The sequence below is a fragment of the Rhipicephalus microplus genome, chromosome X (assembly GCF_043290135.1).
Source record: "Rhipicephalus microplus isolate Deutch F79 chromosome X, USDA_Rmic, whole genome shotgun sequence".
Classification (NCBI taxonomy): Eukaryota; Metazoa; Arthropoda; class Arachnida; order Ixodida; family Ixodidae; genus Rhipicephalus; species Rhipicephalus microplus.
The window spans coordinates 41,102,797-41,121,933 of record NC_134710.1 but is presented as its reverse complement, the minus strand read 5'-3'; the positions used below and the strand labels follow the sequence as shown (position 1 = coordinate 41,121,933).

Below are 19,137 nucleotides of genomic sequence, written 5' to 3'. Positions count from 1 at the left end.
TATATCTCTGAATATGCCATTGTGTCCAACACAACTGTGTGTCAGTATCTGAATTTTAGGCTTTCAGCATGCTTATTTCAATATCAGTATTCCGGAACACTTTTCTGACCTTGACTATAATATATAAGGCTATGCTGTGCTCTGCTAGTGTGCCTTGGATAGTCAAGTGATTACGATGCTCACCTTCACATTGTCGGGACACGTGTTCAAGTCCCACTTCTCCTATCAACTTTTTTCGCCATGACTTTCTCAGTTTTTCTTCCTCTCTCTCTGTACTCATTCTGTTGCCCATAAAAGTTGTTGCATGCCATGCTGGACAAATCGGCACAAGTGGTCTGGGAGCAAAGAAGAGGACGAAGAGAACGCATGCCAGTTCATTTCATAATGAATATAATTTTGTATCTTTGACATTAGGAAAACCTCAAACATAACAGCTGTGCTGTATGTTCAATTTGTTAATTAGTTTTTAATTAAGGCAACTGCCTCATCAAGCATGAAATTTGAGCATCAGTGTCTCACATCAACAGCATCAGCGTCCTGCGGCATTGGAAACAGGTGATGAAAAGAAGTCATCATCATGGGATGGCATCACCTTATGACGTTATCTATGACGTCACAAATCACTGAAATTTATGATGTCATTATAATGTCACAGTGATGTCATAGTGACATGATGACATCGTCACATCACGTTTTAGCTTCATACAAATTGGTCTGGTCGTGGAGGCAATGTAAAACCAGGTGAGGTATCTTGGATTTTTGAGGCAGTGCAAAACCACATTAGAGACAAAAAGCTTTTAGAGAGCAGGATCTATACATTTACTGGAAAGAAAAAGAAGATGGCTCTCACCTTCGAGTCATCTTAAAGGGCCCCTAAGCCACCCAAAGGTCGAAGCTTGGTCGTGGTGTTGCAGTTGTGCACGAGTATACAGCGAACACATTGCTCTGAAGATGTTTTGAAACAGTGTCGTAATAGTGCACTCATTTGATGAGTGTCGTAAAGTTGCACTCATTTGATGATGTTAAAGACGGCCTCACTCGTTTCATTCTTTTCTTTGCTTATTGGCTGATCTCTTTTCCTGGCCAAGTGTTCCTTCTGACTATGTGAGGAGGATGAGCAGCAAGTGCGCGCACATGCAAGTGGACAAGCAAATTTTATAGTTGACGAGCAAATGACATGTTGATGTCGTGGCAAGCATTGAGGGGACAAGGAGTGTTTAAAGATGCAGAGAAGAGAAGGGATTGTTTCTCGAAATTTGGGAGGTGCCTGCAGCTTTTAGTGCTGCCTTGTTTGGCATTGTTGATCATGACTGCATTTTGAATTCAATGTGTCCGTTTACTTGAAAAGTTTGAAAAATTATCAGAGGTGGTTCAGCGGCCCTTTAAGTGAATTGTATGTGATCTTGTGAGCTTTTGACTTGAGGGCAGTGTTTATGTAAAAAAGTTGTAGTTCGTGTCAGTCTATGGCATACGCATTTTTTAGAAATGATGAAAGTCGCATGTAAATCAAGATATTCATCATTGAACTTCAAGATTGAAATCGAAACTGATCATGCATAGTGGGCTGCCAGAGTGTGCAGACAGTGTGCTGCCTGTCTGTTACATCAAACTTGAACTATCTGTGATAAGGAGGTGACGAAATTTGAATGAAGGTGCGTGGTGGTCATATCTTTGTGTAGAAAACGGGCATATTATCTCACTTGCACCAGCGTATGATCTTACTTTTGCAGGCGGTGTATGTTGCTTAACAGTGTCCTTCTAGCTGTGTGCAAGAAAACCATTACATCAACTTCTTGCTCTGCGAAGCATAAAGCCAAGGGGTAGCCACTGCGGCACTTCTTGCAAATAGGTGAAATAGTTTTGCATATTTGTCTATATGAATTAAGAAAGAAACAGATGAGCACTACATATCACACCTATGGAGTAAATTATCTACTTGTGTATTTCAGAATGCTTGTCAGTTTTCCTGGTCATGTTCTGCTTCTGTGCACCTTGATTCAAATTGTTCCACTTCTTTATCATGTGTAGTTTCGATCTTGCATAAAATATAGGCTGCATTTCCTACCTGCTGGTAGTGATTAGTTTCGGTATTACCCTTAAAATTCCATGATGAATATCTCAAATTATGTGGAACATTCGCAATTTATAAAAAGGTGGGCATGCAATAAATTGGCATGCACTACAACTTTTTAATATAAATAAATGTCCTGAAATAAATAATGAAAACTTTAATTAGTGGGCCTTTGTTAATCTTATCAATGTCATTTTAACTGTGGCAATGTACCTCTGCCTTGGCATCAATTATGTGTGAGAAAACAACTGGAGCATGACTGTCATAGAATTTTTGTGAAAAAATCATTATTGTCTGAGAAAACATTCAGTATAAAGTACAACAGAACTCTGATAGAGCATCAAAACAAAAATAGAAATGCCAACACTCATTGGGAAAGCTGAACCATAAGCAGTGCACAGACTTGTACAGCAGTTTGCGTTTCATCATGAAATGGTGGTCAGCTGCTCCATTTTTCGTACTGAATTGCCTGCCCACATTGACATCGTGTGCTCCATTTCTCAACCATCAAGCTGAGGTATGGTCACGATGCACAATCGCCAACACATCATGATTCGGCTTGCAATAGTACTCTTTAAAGCGTAGAAAGTACTTTCATTTTTCTTCATTCTTCTTTGCAAGCAACTGGACATGGGGGCAGGTGCTTCACAAAGGCTGCAAGTGGCCATGTGGTTAATTTTCTTTTTTTTAATTTCAAGAAACATTCTCTGAAATATTGAAGATTTATACTTCCATAAATATTATTTTTTGACTACTGGTGTGTCAATAATGTGTTCTCGGTAAGAGTAAATTTTTCTCATTAAAGCTGTGCGAATTCTCCAGGATATGGTGGTAAAGGGTGATTGAAATCTGAATTTCCTATAACCACACTACTGAGCCAAAATGGCTCTTTGACAAAGGGGCTATACCTTTATATAAAGGTAGTGAAATCTTGTGTCATTTACTTTTTATTTTTATACAATAGCCATGAGGTATAGTTCTTAGTGATACTCATGTTAGGTTGTTATGCTGCCTATTATTGTGACTCAAATATTAAAATTTCAGCAGTAATTGCTTAGCCTTGTACTGATTACTACTGTATTTGGTCATCCTTATGCTGTTGTAGTACAGGGATAATTGTTTTCTTTTTTCCTTTAGCTAATCATGCCCTAGTATTCAAGCATGCTGGCTTTCAAAATCTCAAGTACTACCGCTATTGGGATGCCAAGAATCGTTGTCTTGACTTTGATGCCATGATAGAAGATCTGCAGGTACAGTTTCACTAGCTGCTTGTTTCTTCATTGTTTGAATACAAGTGTTTGATATGCTTAGCTTCAACCTAAGGCTAGATCACATATATGTAGCAGTAGCACGATTTTTTTATTTTAAAATTATTCAACACAAGCTCAAATTTAGCTGGTAAGCTGGAGTTCTTTGATGCTAACTTAAAGGATACCTTAAAAATTTAGCATTTTTAAAATTTTTGTTTCATGAAAAGAGGTCTCTTTTGTATTGGACTGGTTTCTTTGTAATTTTCGGGCTATATCAGCTTTCTTAATGGTTGTAAGAGTTCTAATGTTTTAAACCATGCCATATCTAAGGTAATTAGAAGATAAATCGCCTTTAAAGAAAACTTTGCTTGAAAATATTTTCTCCGTGATTTCTTTGAGCAATACACACAATGTTCAGCAGTCCTGACTAATAGTACTTTTATATCATTTTTTATTCTCTCTTTTCACCGCTATTATTGTGACATGGATTTATTTGTACCTATTATGGAGTCTTGGTTTGGAAGACCTTTATTAGGCCCGAAGAACCGGCAGCCGACAGCTGAGATGATCGGACCAAGATGATGATGCTACGTGACAACGATGAGGATGCATGAGCAACACATGATAATGATGATAATGTACAGATGAAGAGGATTGGTATACTAAATGCCCACACTAATTCCCCCCACGTGAAAGCGGCCAGCCTGGCCGCGGCAAGTCAAGGGGACAAAGAACGTCGCATAAAGGGCTTCATACGGGAGACATGGACGACCTCAGTAGTTCGATAACGGCGATCAGCTGGGGCTACAAGTGGCGTCACGCGATAATTCACTGGTGAAGTTTCTTCAAGAACTGTGTACGGCCCGATAAACCGTGGCTGGAATTTGTCGCACAAACCAGGTGTGCGAATAGGCGTCAAAAGAAGCACTTCGTCTCCAGGTTGAAAGGATACAGCACGATGGGATTCATCATAAACCAGCTTTCTGTCTTGCTGTCGGGCTTCAGTGTTTATACGAGCACGTTGGCGGCTCTCTGCGAGCCGTAAAATGTACTCCTCTGAAGAGGATGGAGATGAATTCACATGGCAGGTAAAGAAAGAGACGTCCAGGAGAGAAGTAGGGGAGCGTCCATAAACTAGGTAAAATGGTGAGTAGCCGGTTGTCCGCTGAATAGCCGTATTGTAGGCGAAAGTGACGAATGGTAGGACTACATCCCAGTTCTTGTGGTCTGGTTGAATGTAGGCGGCGATCATGTCAGAAAGAGTGCGGTGAAATCGCTCAGTGAGGCCGTTAGTTTGGGGATAATAACTAGAGGCAGTCTTGTGAGTTGTGCCAGAAGCGCGAAGAAGTTCGTTCACTAGTTGTGAAAGGAAGGCCCTTCCACGGTCACTGAGCAATACACGTGGAGCACCATGACGCAGTATAATGGCTCGGAGGATGAAATCGGCAATTTCAGAAGCTGAACCGGTAGTGACGGATGCCGTCTCGGCGTAGCGCGTCAAATGGTCAACGGCTGTTACTATCCATCGGTTTCCAGCAGCACTGACTGGAAGGGGGCCATAAAGATCGATGCCTACAACTTCGAAGGGTGTGGCTGGGCACGGAAGAGGCTGTAGTGTACCGGCTGGAGCAGATGTGGGTAGTTTTCTAGATTGACAGGTAGTGCAGAACCCAACGTACCGAGCTACACTAGTGGTAATACCTGGCCAATAAAACCGACTTCGAAGGCGATCGTAGGTTTTGTGATAACCAAGGTGACCTGCCGTCGGATGGTCATGAAGTGCTCTAAGGACTTCGGACCGAAGCGATCGGGGTAGAACGGGAACTCAGCGCTGGCCGTCAGGATGGTAAATTTTGCGGTACAGCACCGAGTTGTCCAGCTTAAACTGCGAGAGTTGGCGACGGAGCCTCGCATTAGGTGGACGGGAACTGCCAGTGAGGTAGCCTATAATACGTCGACAGTATGGGTCAGCCAGCTGTCGAGAAGAAAAATCGTGCGGGTCGTCCGAAGGCAGCTGGTCCATAGAGGCGAGAGAGGAAACCGCCGTAGACGTGGTCTCCGAGGGCGTGTTGTGCAAAGTGAGTGCGGAAACGCTGAGGGGAGCCGCTGGTAGTGGGCAGCGAGAGAGAGCATCGGCGTCGCTATGCTTTCTGCCACACTTGTATACGATGTCAAAATCATATTCTTGTAGGCGTAGAATCCAGCGGCCGAGGCGTCCCGACAAGTTCTTGAGTGTCGAAAGCCAACATAAAGCATGGTGGTCGGTCACGATGGTGAAATGGCGGCCATGAAGATAGGGACGAAATTTCTGTACTGACCAAACGATGGCGAGGCACTCCTTCTCGGTGATCGTGTAGTTCCTCTCGGCTGCGGAGATGACGCGGCTGGCGTACGCAACGACTCGCTCTCGCGAAGAGTTGTCGCGCTGGAGGAGCACGGCTCCTAAACCGTGGCCGCTAGCGTCTGTATGGAGGAAGGTCGGTGCACCATCGTGAAAGTGAGAAAGTACAGGATCGGTCGTGAGGGCACTCTTCAATTTGTCGAAAGCCGATTCACATTCCTGAGACCACTGAAAGGGCGTACCAGAAGCAAGTAGCTTATGTAGTGGTGCGGCTATGGAGGCAAAGTTTTGTATGAATCGCCGAAAGTAAGAGGCGAGACCAAGGAAACTTCGCAAATCTTTCGGCTTGTCAGGGCGAGGGAATCGAAGCACCGCAGCAGTTTTCTCAGGGTCTGGACGAATTCCGTCCTTGCTCACAACATGACCGAGGACCTTGATAGATCTGCTGGCGAAATGGCACTTCTTGGTGTTAATTTGAAGACCAGCGCCCGCAAGGCAAGTCAGGACCTCGTCCAAGCGTTGCAGATGTTGAGGAAACGTCGATGAAAATACAACAATGTCATCGAGGTAACATAGGCAAGTCTTCCATTTCAGGCCACGCAGTACGGTGTCAATCAAGCGCTCAAAAGTTGCGGGCGCATTGCATAGACCAAACGGCATAACATTGAATTCGTATAGGCCGTCCGGCGTTGCAAACGCAGTTTTTTCTTTGTCCTCTTCGTGCATGGGGATTTGCCAATAGCCGGAACGCAAGTCGAGGCTTGAAAAGAATTCAGCACCTTGTAAAGAATCGAGGGCGTCGTCGATACGTGGCATGGGGTATACATCCTTCCTAGTGATCTTATTGAGTGCTCGGTAATCGACGCAAAATCGTACGGAACCGTCTTTTTTACGCACCAGAACCACTGGAGACGACCAAGGACTGGTTGAGGGTCGGATTATCTCCCGTTGCAGCATATCGTCTACGTTTTCCTCAATGATTTTTCGTTCGGCTAGGGAGACGCGGTACGGACGACGATGCACAATGGATGTTCCGTCGGTCTGAATACGATGTGCTGTAGCAGTTGTCTGACCCAGGCTGGATGAATGAACGTCAAAAGAGTTTGCATGCTTTTGCAACAAATCAAGCAGCTGCTGCTTCTGCGAGTCTGTCAAGTCCTTGTTGATGGCTGCTGTAAAGGCCGAGGAAGCAGCATGATCTCCAGGATGGCCTTTAGAGGAGGCAGGGGTAAGAGGCACGACGCACACAGGCTCCAGATCGGCAACGCAGGCGACAGTAGTGCCCCGCGGCAGTAAAAGTTTATCTGGTGTGGTGTTCGTAGCAGCGAGGACAGCTGATCCATCGTTGAGCGAGCCACACCTGATGCGAGAGCTATGCCTTTATTAAGGCAACGGGGCGATGGAGTTACCAAAATGTCACCAGAGTCGACGTCGTTGGACAAAACTGTGACTAATTGATGTTCGTTCGGGGGTAACTCGATGTCTACAGCAGCGATGAGTCGAAGTGGCCTGTAGGTTTCGTCACTAAGCAAGTGGTCTGTGTCAGTAAGATGGACGACACGTTGTGCACAACAAATAGCCGCGGAAGCAGACGAAGGAAAGTCCCAGCCTAAAATGAGTTCGTGGGAGCACGGGGATAGCACAGCGAATTGTATGTGATGAAGAATGTCGTCGATTAGCACACGGGCAGTACAGAGAGCGGAAGGGCGTATCATCGTTCCCTGGGCTGTAACCAGTGTTGGTCCATCATAAGGCGTCGTGACTTTTCGAAGACGGGTACACAAATCAGCACGAATAATAGAAAACTCAGCCCCAGTGTCCACCAAAGCATCAACGTCTACTCCCTCAACTGAGACTGCAATCATATTGTAAGGGCGCGCTGGAGGAATTGGAGTACTGTGTAGGAATGCAGTTTGTCCTCCAAAAACTGCATTGCTTAGTTTTCCGGACGCCGATCAGAAGCGAGGGAAGCAGGCTGAAGAGGAGAAGAGGAGCGGCGGTAGGGCGATGGTGAACGGCGTCTGGTTGATCGAAGACTACTGCGCAGTTCACCGGATGCTGGCGGAGATGGAGACCGACGCGGCGGTGACGAATAACGACGGCCCTGGTACAAGGCTCCTGCGATATAGTCTCGTTCGCGTATGTCGTACCCTCGGCGCTCATCTTGCTGGCGCTTGCGGCAAAAGCGTGAAATGTGACCACGATAGCCGCAATAATAGCACGTAGGGCGAGTCAATCGATAAGGAGGGTGGTAGCTTGTGTTAGATGCACCGGGAGAGAGAGCAGTGAGAGGGACAGATGATGGCTCAGGCGGTGGTGATGCAAAGCTCGTGGGAAAGCTTCTGGGAGGTGCGGCAGCAACCGACGCGTACGTTCGTGGTGGCGACGTCGAGCTGACGGTGCCAGATGGTGCGGCGACGGCATGCGAGAACGATGGGAGAGTACGATCGACAGTGGGCTACAGGTGGGCCATATGGGTCATGGACGTAAGCTCCTCCCTGATGACATCCCGCAATGACGTTGAAGAAGGCTGAATGGTACATACTGAAGGTAGTGTGAATCTCATTGATTCTAATTCTTCGCGTATTATCACCCTTATCGTTTCTCGTAGGTTTGGATCAGTCGTAATACGGGCCGCGTCACTGTCCGGTTGTAGGCGCATCGACTCAAGTTCTTCGAGGCGCTGACAGGTTGTCGCAACGTCAGCAACGGTAGCCGGATTCTGGATTGCAAGGGCATTGAATGCGACGGGTCCAATGCCCTTAAGAAGCTGGCGTACCTTGTCTGACTCTGTCATTGGGGTGTCAACCCGTCGGCAAAGTGAAAGGACATCCTCGATGTAGGATGTATACGACTCCCCGATGTGCTGTTTCCGAGTCGCAAGAGCTTTCTTTGCGAGAGCTGAACGGACAGCCGGTGTGCCAAAGACATGGCGAAGCTGATCTTTGAAGGCTGACCAGTCGGGGATGTCCATGAAGTGGTTAAGGAACCACGTCTTCGCGACACCCGTGAGGTAGAATGACACGTAAGCGAGTTTGTAGGTGTTATCCCACCGGTTAGCAGCGCCGACCCGTTCGAAATCGTCCAGCCATTCCTCCACATCTTCCCCGCGCATACCAGCGAAGGGATGGGGCTCACGCTGGAGGCTGTTAATGACGTGAAAAGGCGCGGCACGCGGTGGCGGAGTGGGAACGGCTGCAGCACCGACCTCTTCTTGGTGCGACATATTTCCGGACACCTGGCCCAAGCGGCGACCTGAACGTAGCTCCAGGGGGTAGAGTGGTCGAGAGGATGGCAGGGGATCCAACAGCACGCTCCACCACGTATGGAGTCTTGGTTTGGAAGATTTTTATTAGGCCCGAATAACCGGCAGCCGACAGCTGAGATGATCAGACCAAGATGATGATGCTACGTGACAACGATGAGGATGCATGAGCAACACATGATAATGATGATAATGTACAGATGAAGAGGATTGGTATATTAAATGCCCACACTATAAACACTTTTCTTGCTGGGCCTGAGAAAATGAATCAATTTACTTGGTAATTTTTCAGCATATTGTTAAGCACTTAGATAAGTGTTCAACAGTTTGGTTTCCAAGGCACAAGACATGCATTTTGTATGTTAAGGAACAAAATGTGCATTTTGTAATCGGGTTTTTTTACTATCGTTGCCTCCAGTAGTTGCAAATTATTCTTTTCATGCTTTTTGAGATGCTTTTCTGCTTTAAATTTGTTCATAACACCTATCGTTAACCTAAATGTGATGAGCAGGAGTCAAAAGAATTGTAGCTGCGGCCAACATTTTGACAAGGGCCTTGGGGAAGATTGCTGCCCTCGTTGAAACTCGGCTTTTAGAGACATTCATTCCTTCACTGCTCATGACTTCAAGCCTTCATCTTCTTGTGAACTTCTATTGGGGTGTTGCACTTTTCTATGAAGAAACCTAGGGGCTTCATATATACTATATATTAATCTATAATCTATATAACTTGTCTTTAAAATATATAACTTGTCTTTTCGACATGGATTCCTTGGCATCTGCTGTGAAGGCACAGCAGATTGCTAATTGGTAGCTGCAATTAAGCTAAAATTTTCTTTGCCTACAGACTGAAGTTTTTCAACATTCATACAAAGCCATCATTCATATAGCTTTTGGTAAATGGCTGGTGTTTGATAGCTTTTGGTAAATGGCTGGTGTTTGATTGCAAAGCATATATTGATTTTATAAGTGAATGAATGATCACATATTCCCAGGTTCAAGTCAGGTGCATAAATGACTGTAAAAATTATTTTAAATTCAAAACTAAATAGCTTTCATTTGCACCATCTACACAGCCATAGGGATACTGTGTATCTCTGTAGCTGTAGTACTTATGCTTGCAGAAGTGAATTTTATGTATTTTTGAGAGCTTGGTTCTTAAAAACCTGTAAGCTAATTTTGATTACCTGTAACTGTGAAGTAGTTGCTAAAATTATATTGCAATCAGTTCGTTCAATATCTTTATTGCTGAGGATACTATTCTAAAGAAGCAAATAAATGCAATTCAATTAAATTCCGCTTCATTTCAAATAAATTAAATAAGAGAAAGAAAGGTACACCCATTTTCATGCTTTTTTTTATAATTTCTGTGCATTGCCTGAGAACACATACCAATATCACTGGGAACTGGGCTTATCAGGGTGCTTGCATTAGCGCATGTGACAATGTAATTGTAAACTTGATCATAGGCTCATTTTTAATGTCCTTTACTTGTAGAGTTTACTTGTAAAGAAAGACATTTTATGAGGAAGCTTTGTCTTGGAAGCTTCTGTACAATACACAGGAATAGAGAAATATTTTGCTGTGTAATAATTACTCCTGTGTTTAATTTTATATACTCAGAGTATTTCTATTGTTTACAAGAGATTCTTTTAACAGGAAAGAGTTTTATGCTGGGGTCCACCACGGCTACGTGACGTATGTCCGTCACGAATATGACGTAAAATATTTACTAACTGTAGCATTGATATATGGCAGAGGCAGGAGCACGAGTGAAAGAAAAGAAGGAAGAGTGTTGTTGCTGCTCGCGCTCACTCCGCTTGACAGCTGGTCGGCTTTACCTCTGCGTTTCCCCCAATAAAAGTGTCTTCGGCTCACTGCTAAAGACGTACTAACAAGTGGTGGAGGTGCTGATCGATTTCCCATCCTGGAACTCCGCAACCGACCTCTACCTTCACCGTCAACGATGTCCACCGACGTTGCACCGCAGACCATTCCTACATCTCCACCTGCCCGCTGTCCCGGTGTCCCCAGAGAACGAGACCCAGCCATCTCCAGCGGCACTGATGAGCAGGATGTCGAGGACTGGCTCTCTTCGTACGAGAAAGTAAGTGTCAATAATAGGTGGTACAAAAAGGACAAACTTGGCCTCATCTACTTTTACCTGAGAGGAGTAGCGGAGCTCTGGTTCAACAACCATGAAGCGGAGCTTACCCGCTGGGCCACATTGAAGATCACCTTTGCGGATCACCTTTGTGTTTGGCCGACCCAACGTTGCACAAGCTCCGCGCAGGACAGCGCTTGCGAGATCGCGCCCAACTGTCTTGAGAGGGTTGCACGTCCTACATCAAAGACGTTGTGGGCTTCTGCCGTCGCTACAATCCCGACATGTCCGAAACAGCCAAGGTCAAACATTATGAAGGACATCGAAGATGATGCCTTCCACATTCTGGTAGCGAAAGACCCGCGAACAGTTGTGAAAGTTATTCACCACTGCTAAAACTACGATGAGTTGCTAACACAGTACATTTCAACGCGACGCCCTACTTTTGACGTAATGACCACGTCACCATTGATCGTTGGTGCAATTTCACCGGAACAGACGGTATTAACGCCGCAAATCCAACAGTTGTCAGTTGTCTTTTGCGCCCTTCCTTCCCAGCAATACTCACAGGCTGACCTCGTCGCTGCGCCAGATCATCGAAGAGCAAGTCTGCGAGGCACTCCCGCCCACGTACCAGCCACCGCCTGTGTCCGTTCCCCTGACTTACGCTGACGTAGCGCGAGGGCTGACACATGCGCCGTCAAACGTCGTCGACTCTGCCCACCAAATGAACGCCTTTTTCGCCATCCTTCAACGCTTCCCAACAATCCTTGGCGCACACCGGATAACAGACCCATCTGCTACTACTGTCGTCTGCCTGTCCATGTTGAGTGGTTCTGTCGCCGGTGCGTCCCTCATCCAGGTACCTTCGATGAAACCTACAGCTACGCCCACAAGATGCTACTTCGGATACCCCTCCACCGAGCTGCCGCACCTTCAGCCAGCACCGATCGCCCTCCCCACGCCGACGTTCGCCTTCACCGATGCTTTGGCGTGCACCACCTGCCCAAAGGGAAAACTGACCATCGCAGTTCCAGAGGCAAGAACTGCACCACCGTCAAACTCTACAAGGCCTCGTCCTCTACCCACTAACGAAATAACTGTTTTTATTGAAGGTGTTGCTTTTCAAGCATTAATCGATACTGGAGCTGCCGTGTCTGTATTGAGTGAAGCAATGTGTCGCAGGTTAAAGAAAGTTACGATTCCGCTTTCTGGCTTCTCTCTGCGTACGGCAACTGCACATCAAGTAAACCCTTTTATGACGTGCACGGCTCGGCTACTCATCCAGGACGTTCTGTACGTAGTTGAATTCATGGTTTCTTCATACCGCTCGCATGATGTGATATTAGGCTGGGACTTCCTTTCCACACATCATGCCGTTGTTGATTGTGTCCGGGCCGAACTGGAATTATCATCACTCGCCGACGCCGATTCTAACAAGCCTTTCTTTTCTCGTGTTGTCGTCGCTACAGACACGGATATCCCACCTATGTCTTCGGTTATTGTGCCGATCTCCTGCGACCATGCTGCTTTTTCGAACGTCATGTTCACGCCGTCTGAAGACTTCGCGTCTCGAAAAAACGTTCTTATACCTTTTGCACTTCTGATGGTCGAAAACACTTCCGCAACCATTTACGCCACAAATCTCCTTTCAGTGCCAGCCAGACTATTCAGCAGAATGCATTGGCCGTTTTGAGGACATTGATTGTGTTTGCCCCTGTCAACTGCTCGATCGCGCAACAAGCCTTCAGATCGTCAGGGTTACTTCCGGTCCTACGTCCACCACATCTTCCCTGGACGCCTTTCTTCCATCGATTGATTTGGACCTTCCTGTTGTCCAATGAACCCAACTCTTGACATTTCTCGACCGCTTCCGGACGTCTTTCGACGTCAAGCAAACCAATTTGGGCCGAACATCTGCAATTGTTCATCGTATAGACACCGACGCCCGCGCACCATTGCATCAGCGTCCATACCGGGTCTCTCACTCTGAACGCCAAGTTATTGACGATCAAGTGTCTGATATGCTCAAACGTGGCGTCATACAGCCGTCCAACAGTCCGTGGGCCTCCCCAGTGGTACTGGTCAAAAAGAAGGACGGGAGCATCTGATTTTGTGTTGATTACAGGCGCCTTAACAAGATCATGCGCAAAGATGTTTATCGGCTGCACAGAATTGACGATGCTCTCAACTGTTTGCAAGGAGCAGAGTTCTTTTCCTCGCTGGATCTTCAATCAGAATACTGGCAAGTACCCATGGATGAATCTGACTGCACCAAGACTGCGTTTGTAACTCCGGACAGCTTGTACGAGTTTAACGTGATGCCGTTCTGTCTCTGAAACGCTCCTGCCACCTTCGAGCGTCTGATGGACAACATACTTCGAGGCCCCAAATGGTAGACGTGTCTTTGCTATCTGGACGACGTCGTCGTTTTTTTCAAAAGACTTTGGTACCCATCATCTGCGCCTCGCAAGTGTCCTGCAATGTCTCACACATGCTGGTCTCCAACTAAATTTGAAAAAGTGCCATTTTGCCGCCCGGAAGCTCATCATCTTAGGGCATGTTGTCAGCAAGGATGATGTTCTACCTGAGACTGCGAAACTCCGTGCCGTCGCCCAGTTTCCTTAGCCATCGACACTAAAGAAACTACGGAACTTTATCGGCTTATGTTCATATTTTCGTCGATTTGTCCGTAATTTCGCATACATAATAGCCCCTTTAACACGGCTACTTTCTGAGAGTGAAGGAATTTCGGCATGGTCTTCTACTTGCGATGACGCATTTGCGAAACTATGTCATTTGCTGACATTTCCACCGATTCTCCGTCACTTTGACCCAGATTCCCCCAACGAAATCCACACCGACGCTAGTGGAGTCGGCCTTGGCGCTATTCTTGCTCAACGCAAGTCTGGCTTCGACGAGTACGTGGTTTCTTATGCCAGTCGCACTCTTACTTGGGCTGAAGAGAATTATTTGGTCACAGAAAAGGAATGTCTGGCCATCGTTTGGGCAATCACAAAATTTCGACCCTAGATCTATGGCCGTTCATTTTGTTGTGACTGATCACCACGCCCTCTTCTGGTTATCGTCACTGAAAGACCCGTCTGGCTTGTTGGGCATTGCGTCTCCAAGACTATGATATCCGTGTCATCTACAGGTCAGGCCGCCGACATTCAGATGCCGATGCTCTTTCCCGCTCTCCACTTCCCCATGAACATGGAAGTGCGTCTGTTTTCAGTGTCGATGCTGCGGCACCTTAGTTCACTGACATGCACTCCGAGCAGCGTCAAGACGCTTGGATAGTCTCTATGATAGAGGTACTGTCTCAGCCACCCCAAGACCCCAGGTGGTCTAAATTTCCGGAGCCCTCCACTACGGCGTCTCTCATAATCATAGAGTGGTTTTGGGACGATAAACCCCACATATCAATCAATCAGCCACCCCAAGGTACCGCCAATCGTTCGCTACGACGTACAGCTCGACATTTCGCCATCCGCGATGGACTCCTGTACCGTCACAACTACCTTTCCGACGCCGCATGTAGTTGCTTGTGATTCCTCGCCACCTACATGCTGCTATTTGCAACTCCTTTCACGCGGATCCTCAATGCTACCACGCCGGTGTGATGAAAATGTATGCACGCCTGCGGCTACGGTACTATTGGCGCAGAATGTACCGATTTGTCCGACAGTACGTACGTTCGTGTTCCAAATATCAGCACCGAAAGAGCCCACCGAACATAGCCAATGGAGAACTGCAACCGTTGCCTTGCCCATCCCGACCTTTTGACCGCATCGGAATTCACTTGTACGGTCCCCTTCCCTACACTCCTGACGGGAACCGCTGGGTGGTTGTCGCTACCGATCACTTGACACGCTATGCTGAAACTGCTGCGCTGCTAGAAGCCGCATCATGTGAAGTTGGCTTGTTTATCCTTCACAATCTTGTTCTTCGCCATGGTGCGCCTCATAAGTTACTCAGCCACCGCGGACTACGTTTCTTTCCGAAGCCGTACAAGCCCTTCTTCGTGAATGCAACGTTGTGCATCGGACAACTAGCGCGTACCATCCGCAAACGAATGGAATGACCGAACGGTTTAATTTCACACTGGGCGACATGCTGTCTATGTACGTGTCCGCTGACCACACCAACTGGGACCGCATACTCCCCTTTGTTACTTACGCTTACAATAGCGCCACTCAGTCTACGACAGGATTCTCTCCGTTCTTTCTCCTTTATGGGCGCGAACCTTCCTCATTCCTGGACACAATTCTTTTGTACCGTCCGGACGCTTCAGAATCCACTACTCTATCCGAAGTCGCCACCTATGTGGAAGATTGCAGGCAACTCGCACGTTCCTTAACCGCACAAGATCAAGCGTACCAGAAGGACCGTCACGATGAAAACCTGCCCCCCCAGTCATATTCGCCTGGCACGTTGGTATGGCTTCGCGTTCCCTCATCTGCTCCTGGTGTTTTAGTAATCAGTAGTGAGATGGCGTGCGTGGGGCGCGTGCTCTAAAGGTCGTCATGTTGGGCCACCCCGCACATCGCTGTGCATGCACGCCTCCACACGGCGTAGTCAAAGTGCGTATGGATGTTCTCCAGCGTGGTGGCTCATTCGCGCTTATTTCGGGATGCTGGTGCTTTGTACTTCCTGTGCTGCCACCACAAGTTCGCTTTGGAATTACAGTAGTTATAGAGAGCACGAACATCAATTCACTGGCTGCTGCGGCTGCGTTTGCGAAAGGAGCGCGCTGCTCGCACATAAAGTAAGAGTTGTGAGAGTTGTTTACCCATGCTTGTCCTGTGTATGTTCATTTTGCGCGTGTTTTCTGCTATTGGTGGACACTGGAAGTTTCCAGCTGCTCGACGTTCTTCACGGTACATTGCAATTTGCTACCGCAGCATTCATTCCTTTGCCCTTGTGGCAAAACAATGCACAATGAATGCCCAACTACCTTTGCGAGGACACGTTTCACTTTTCGTGTTATGCCGATTCCTAAAAAGAGGGATCAACTGCATTTTCGATATACAGCATAATATTTTTGTAAAAATAGTAGATGAAAGCAATAAATTTCGAAAATGTTTTCCAAGTTAAAGTCTTTAATGGTCTGCAATAAAAATGTCAGAACTCCATAAACTATGTCTCATGGAGAAACAATTTACAGGGGACAAACCAAATACTATATGAGTTTGGGAGTAGAACTTCAGTAAAACCTCCATGATTTCACATTTTTATGGTAACACTGATTTTGTAGTATGCCACATTTGTAGACATCATAGTTCAACGTATACAGTCTACAGTATTTTAATGTACTTCGTTGATTCAGGCTCTTGTACTTGTCAACTTCGTGCTTCAACTTTTAGGCAATTATTATTTTAAAGATTTGGTGCCTAAGTGATTGTGTCGCTTTCTCTCACTAATGCAACAGGTTTCATTAAAATCAGTATGGTGAGAGCATTTATTTTGAGTGGTCGTATCGAAGGCGCTCTTAGCTTATTTGGGCAAAAAGCATCACCCAGACCTTAATAAGTTAACAGCTTCGTTTCGTAAAGCAAATATTGCCACCCACACGTAGTGGGTCGACAGCAAGAGCGGCTTTCAATCTGAAGGAAAAAGAGGATCGCGTGCTTCTTCTGACTCGAGAGCCAGCCACGACTGACGCATTATCTTAGAGCTAGCTACTTGGTTGTCTAATAAACCCCCAGTACTTGAGATTCATTGTGACAATATAAGTGAAACTGCTCCATCTCATGGTACTGAAATGGAAGCTGTGAGATTTCTTTCATTTTCTAATGGTTTCAGTGATACTCTACTAAGCCATAAATTAGAAAGTGACTGGCTTGTATTTACGAAAGACAGGTAATGTTGACACTGATCCACCTATTGCATTCTTGGTCTGCAGATAAAAAAAGAGCACTAATCGAACAAATTTTATTTGTGTTTATTAACTATAGTTTTATTATATATATTAAGATTAGGTGCAAGCAACACTTTTATCTTGTTTTGTTTTCAGGGATCTGAAAAGTGTGTATTGTTTTCAATTCAGTGTGCCAGTAGTTTATGTTCTGCAAATGATTAATGATTTCAGTAATATATGATAAACTTGTTATATCAAAGAACATTTGAATTTTGCTTTGGTTATTTTGACAAACTGGCAAGTTTTACAAATACTTATACAATGCTAATGTTATTTTTCCACTGCAAGTTTTCTGTACTGTTTCGTGAATAGTTATACAAAAACACTTGATAATGTGGATTCATCGTAAAAAACAGCGTGGTTATACGAGAGCAGAACGACAAGAGGACATGGCGCTTTTGTCCTTCTTTGCTCGCATAATCGTGCTGTTGTTTACGATGAAGACATGCCAAGATGCTCTAGTTTTTACCCCTTTACTGATAATGTGGCTTTTGTGTTACAATTCAGATAATAGTCAGAGTCGTAAGTAAATGCTACTCATATTTTTTTTCAAATAATTTAGCAAGTAATAATTAGTGCTTATGCATAGTACAGGTATATTTTTAGATATGTTTTTTTTTATATTATGCCTCGTAGGATGAAGGAAGATGATCAACTTGATCAAGCTAGAATTACACATGTAGTGTGCATAAGTGTTCTTGCTTATAAATTTTAGACATGCTTACAGAAAGGAGTGACGGTGCAAGCATGATATAGTGAGAGCCACATTTGGGGTGCACGTAAATTATATTAGTCAGCAAACTCATTAATGAGTCAGCTCACTCGGACTCTTAAGTGAGCCGGGAATCTGAGTCTGAATGAGTCTGAGTGAGTCCGTTTCAAAAAAAATTTTAGTGAGTCTGAGTCCGAGTCAGCTCAATATGTTTTTGGTGTCAGTCTGAGTGAGCTACACCTTTTATTGCCAGCATATGGTGCTATATATCAGCATTATATTGGCTAACATTTGTACTCAAGTCTATTCACACATATTTCAACGCACTCACGTTCATGCACCTCCTCAATGTTTATTGATCAGGGGCATGAGTTTGAAAGTGAAGGGTCCCCACAAACTCTTTCGTGGGACGTTCTTGATAGACATAGCTTGAGGGTTGCATGCTTCATAAAAATGTTTTGACAGAATTGCAATGACCGATAACTCTTAATGGAAGCTATAAGATGCATATCATAGAGCACCGATTATGTGAGATATTGGCGTTGAGAAGCATTTACAGGATGATCAGAAAAGCTAATTTTAGTTTAGCGGATGCATGATTCGACTCACTCCTGCTCACTCAGACTTAGATTAAGCCATGAGTTTGAGTCAGTCCGATGGATAAAGTTTAGTGAGTCGAAGTCCGAACGAGTTCTCTTGATGAAAACTTCAGTGAGTCTTAGTTCAAGTGAGATCTCAGAGCAAAATGTATTTCTTGAGTGAATCTCAGTGAGTTCCAATTTTTTTTGCCCACCTGTACATAAAGATGAACACTAGCACATGATTTTCATCATCATTCTTTCTTAGCCATATCATGGGAAGTTTACATTTGTGGGTGCTATTGTGTTTCCGAAAGGTCTGTAGAGACTTAATTGTGTTGCTTAAGTGTGTCTGTGTGTGTGTATGTGTGGTTTATTTTTTTTCTGTTTTAGAACATCTGTATATAAAATTTGATGGTGTTTTTTAATACATGCAGAATGCACCACAAGACTCTGTTGTAGTGCTGCATGCCTGTGCTCACAACCCAACCGGCATTGATCCCACACAGGATCAGTGGATGAAGATTGCTGAAGTCATTAAGGTTTGGCACTTTTATGGTTGACTTCTGTATCATATTAGCAGAGGCAGTCAAGTTGAACATACTTTGATCATACAAGTAGCAGTTATTGTAAAAGTTTAAGTGTTGCTCTAAATTTGTTTGTGGAACATGCCTTGGTGTTTAAATCACTGTTGTCGCAATTTGCAGCCCAAGTGTAGGTACATAGTTTGATGAGAGCAAGAAAATTTGTCTTCATTATCTGTAGATTACAAATATATATTGCTAGACATAAAATTTATTTCTCCTTTTTACCCGGTACTGTGTCTGACTGCACATGCCTCTGTTTGCCAGGATATAGGTTTGCCACTGTAGGAAGTTTTTATGTTTGACACTT

The 19,137-nt window shown here is 45.2% G+C and overlaps 1 protein-coding gene across 1 annotated transcript in view; it reads left to right on the top strand.

Annotated features, from left to right (window-relative positions):
- Window positions 1-19,137, top strand: part of Got1 (Glutamate oxaloacetate transaminase 1) — a 55,276-nt gene that overhangs the window by 12,421 nt on the left and 23,718 nt on the right. Inside the window, exons 4-5 of the mRNA XM_037426852.2 lie at window positions 3,209-3,321; window positions 18,681-18,785. Of these exons, the coding sequence (XP_037282749.1) occupies window positions 3,209-3,321; window positions 18,681-18,785 (218 nt within the window). The remainder of the gene's footprint in view (window positions 1-3,208; window positions 3,322-18,680; window positions 18,786-19,137) is intronic.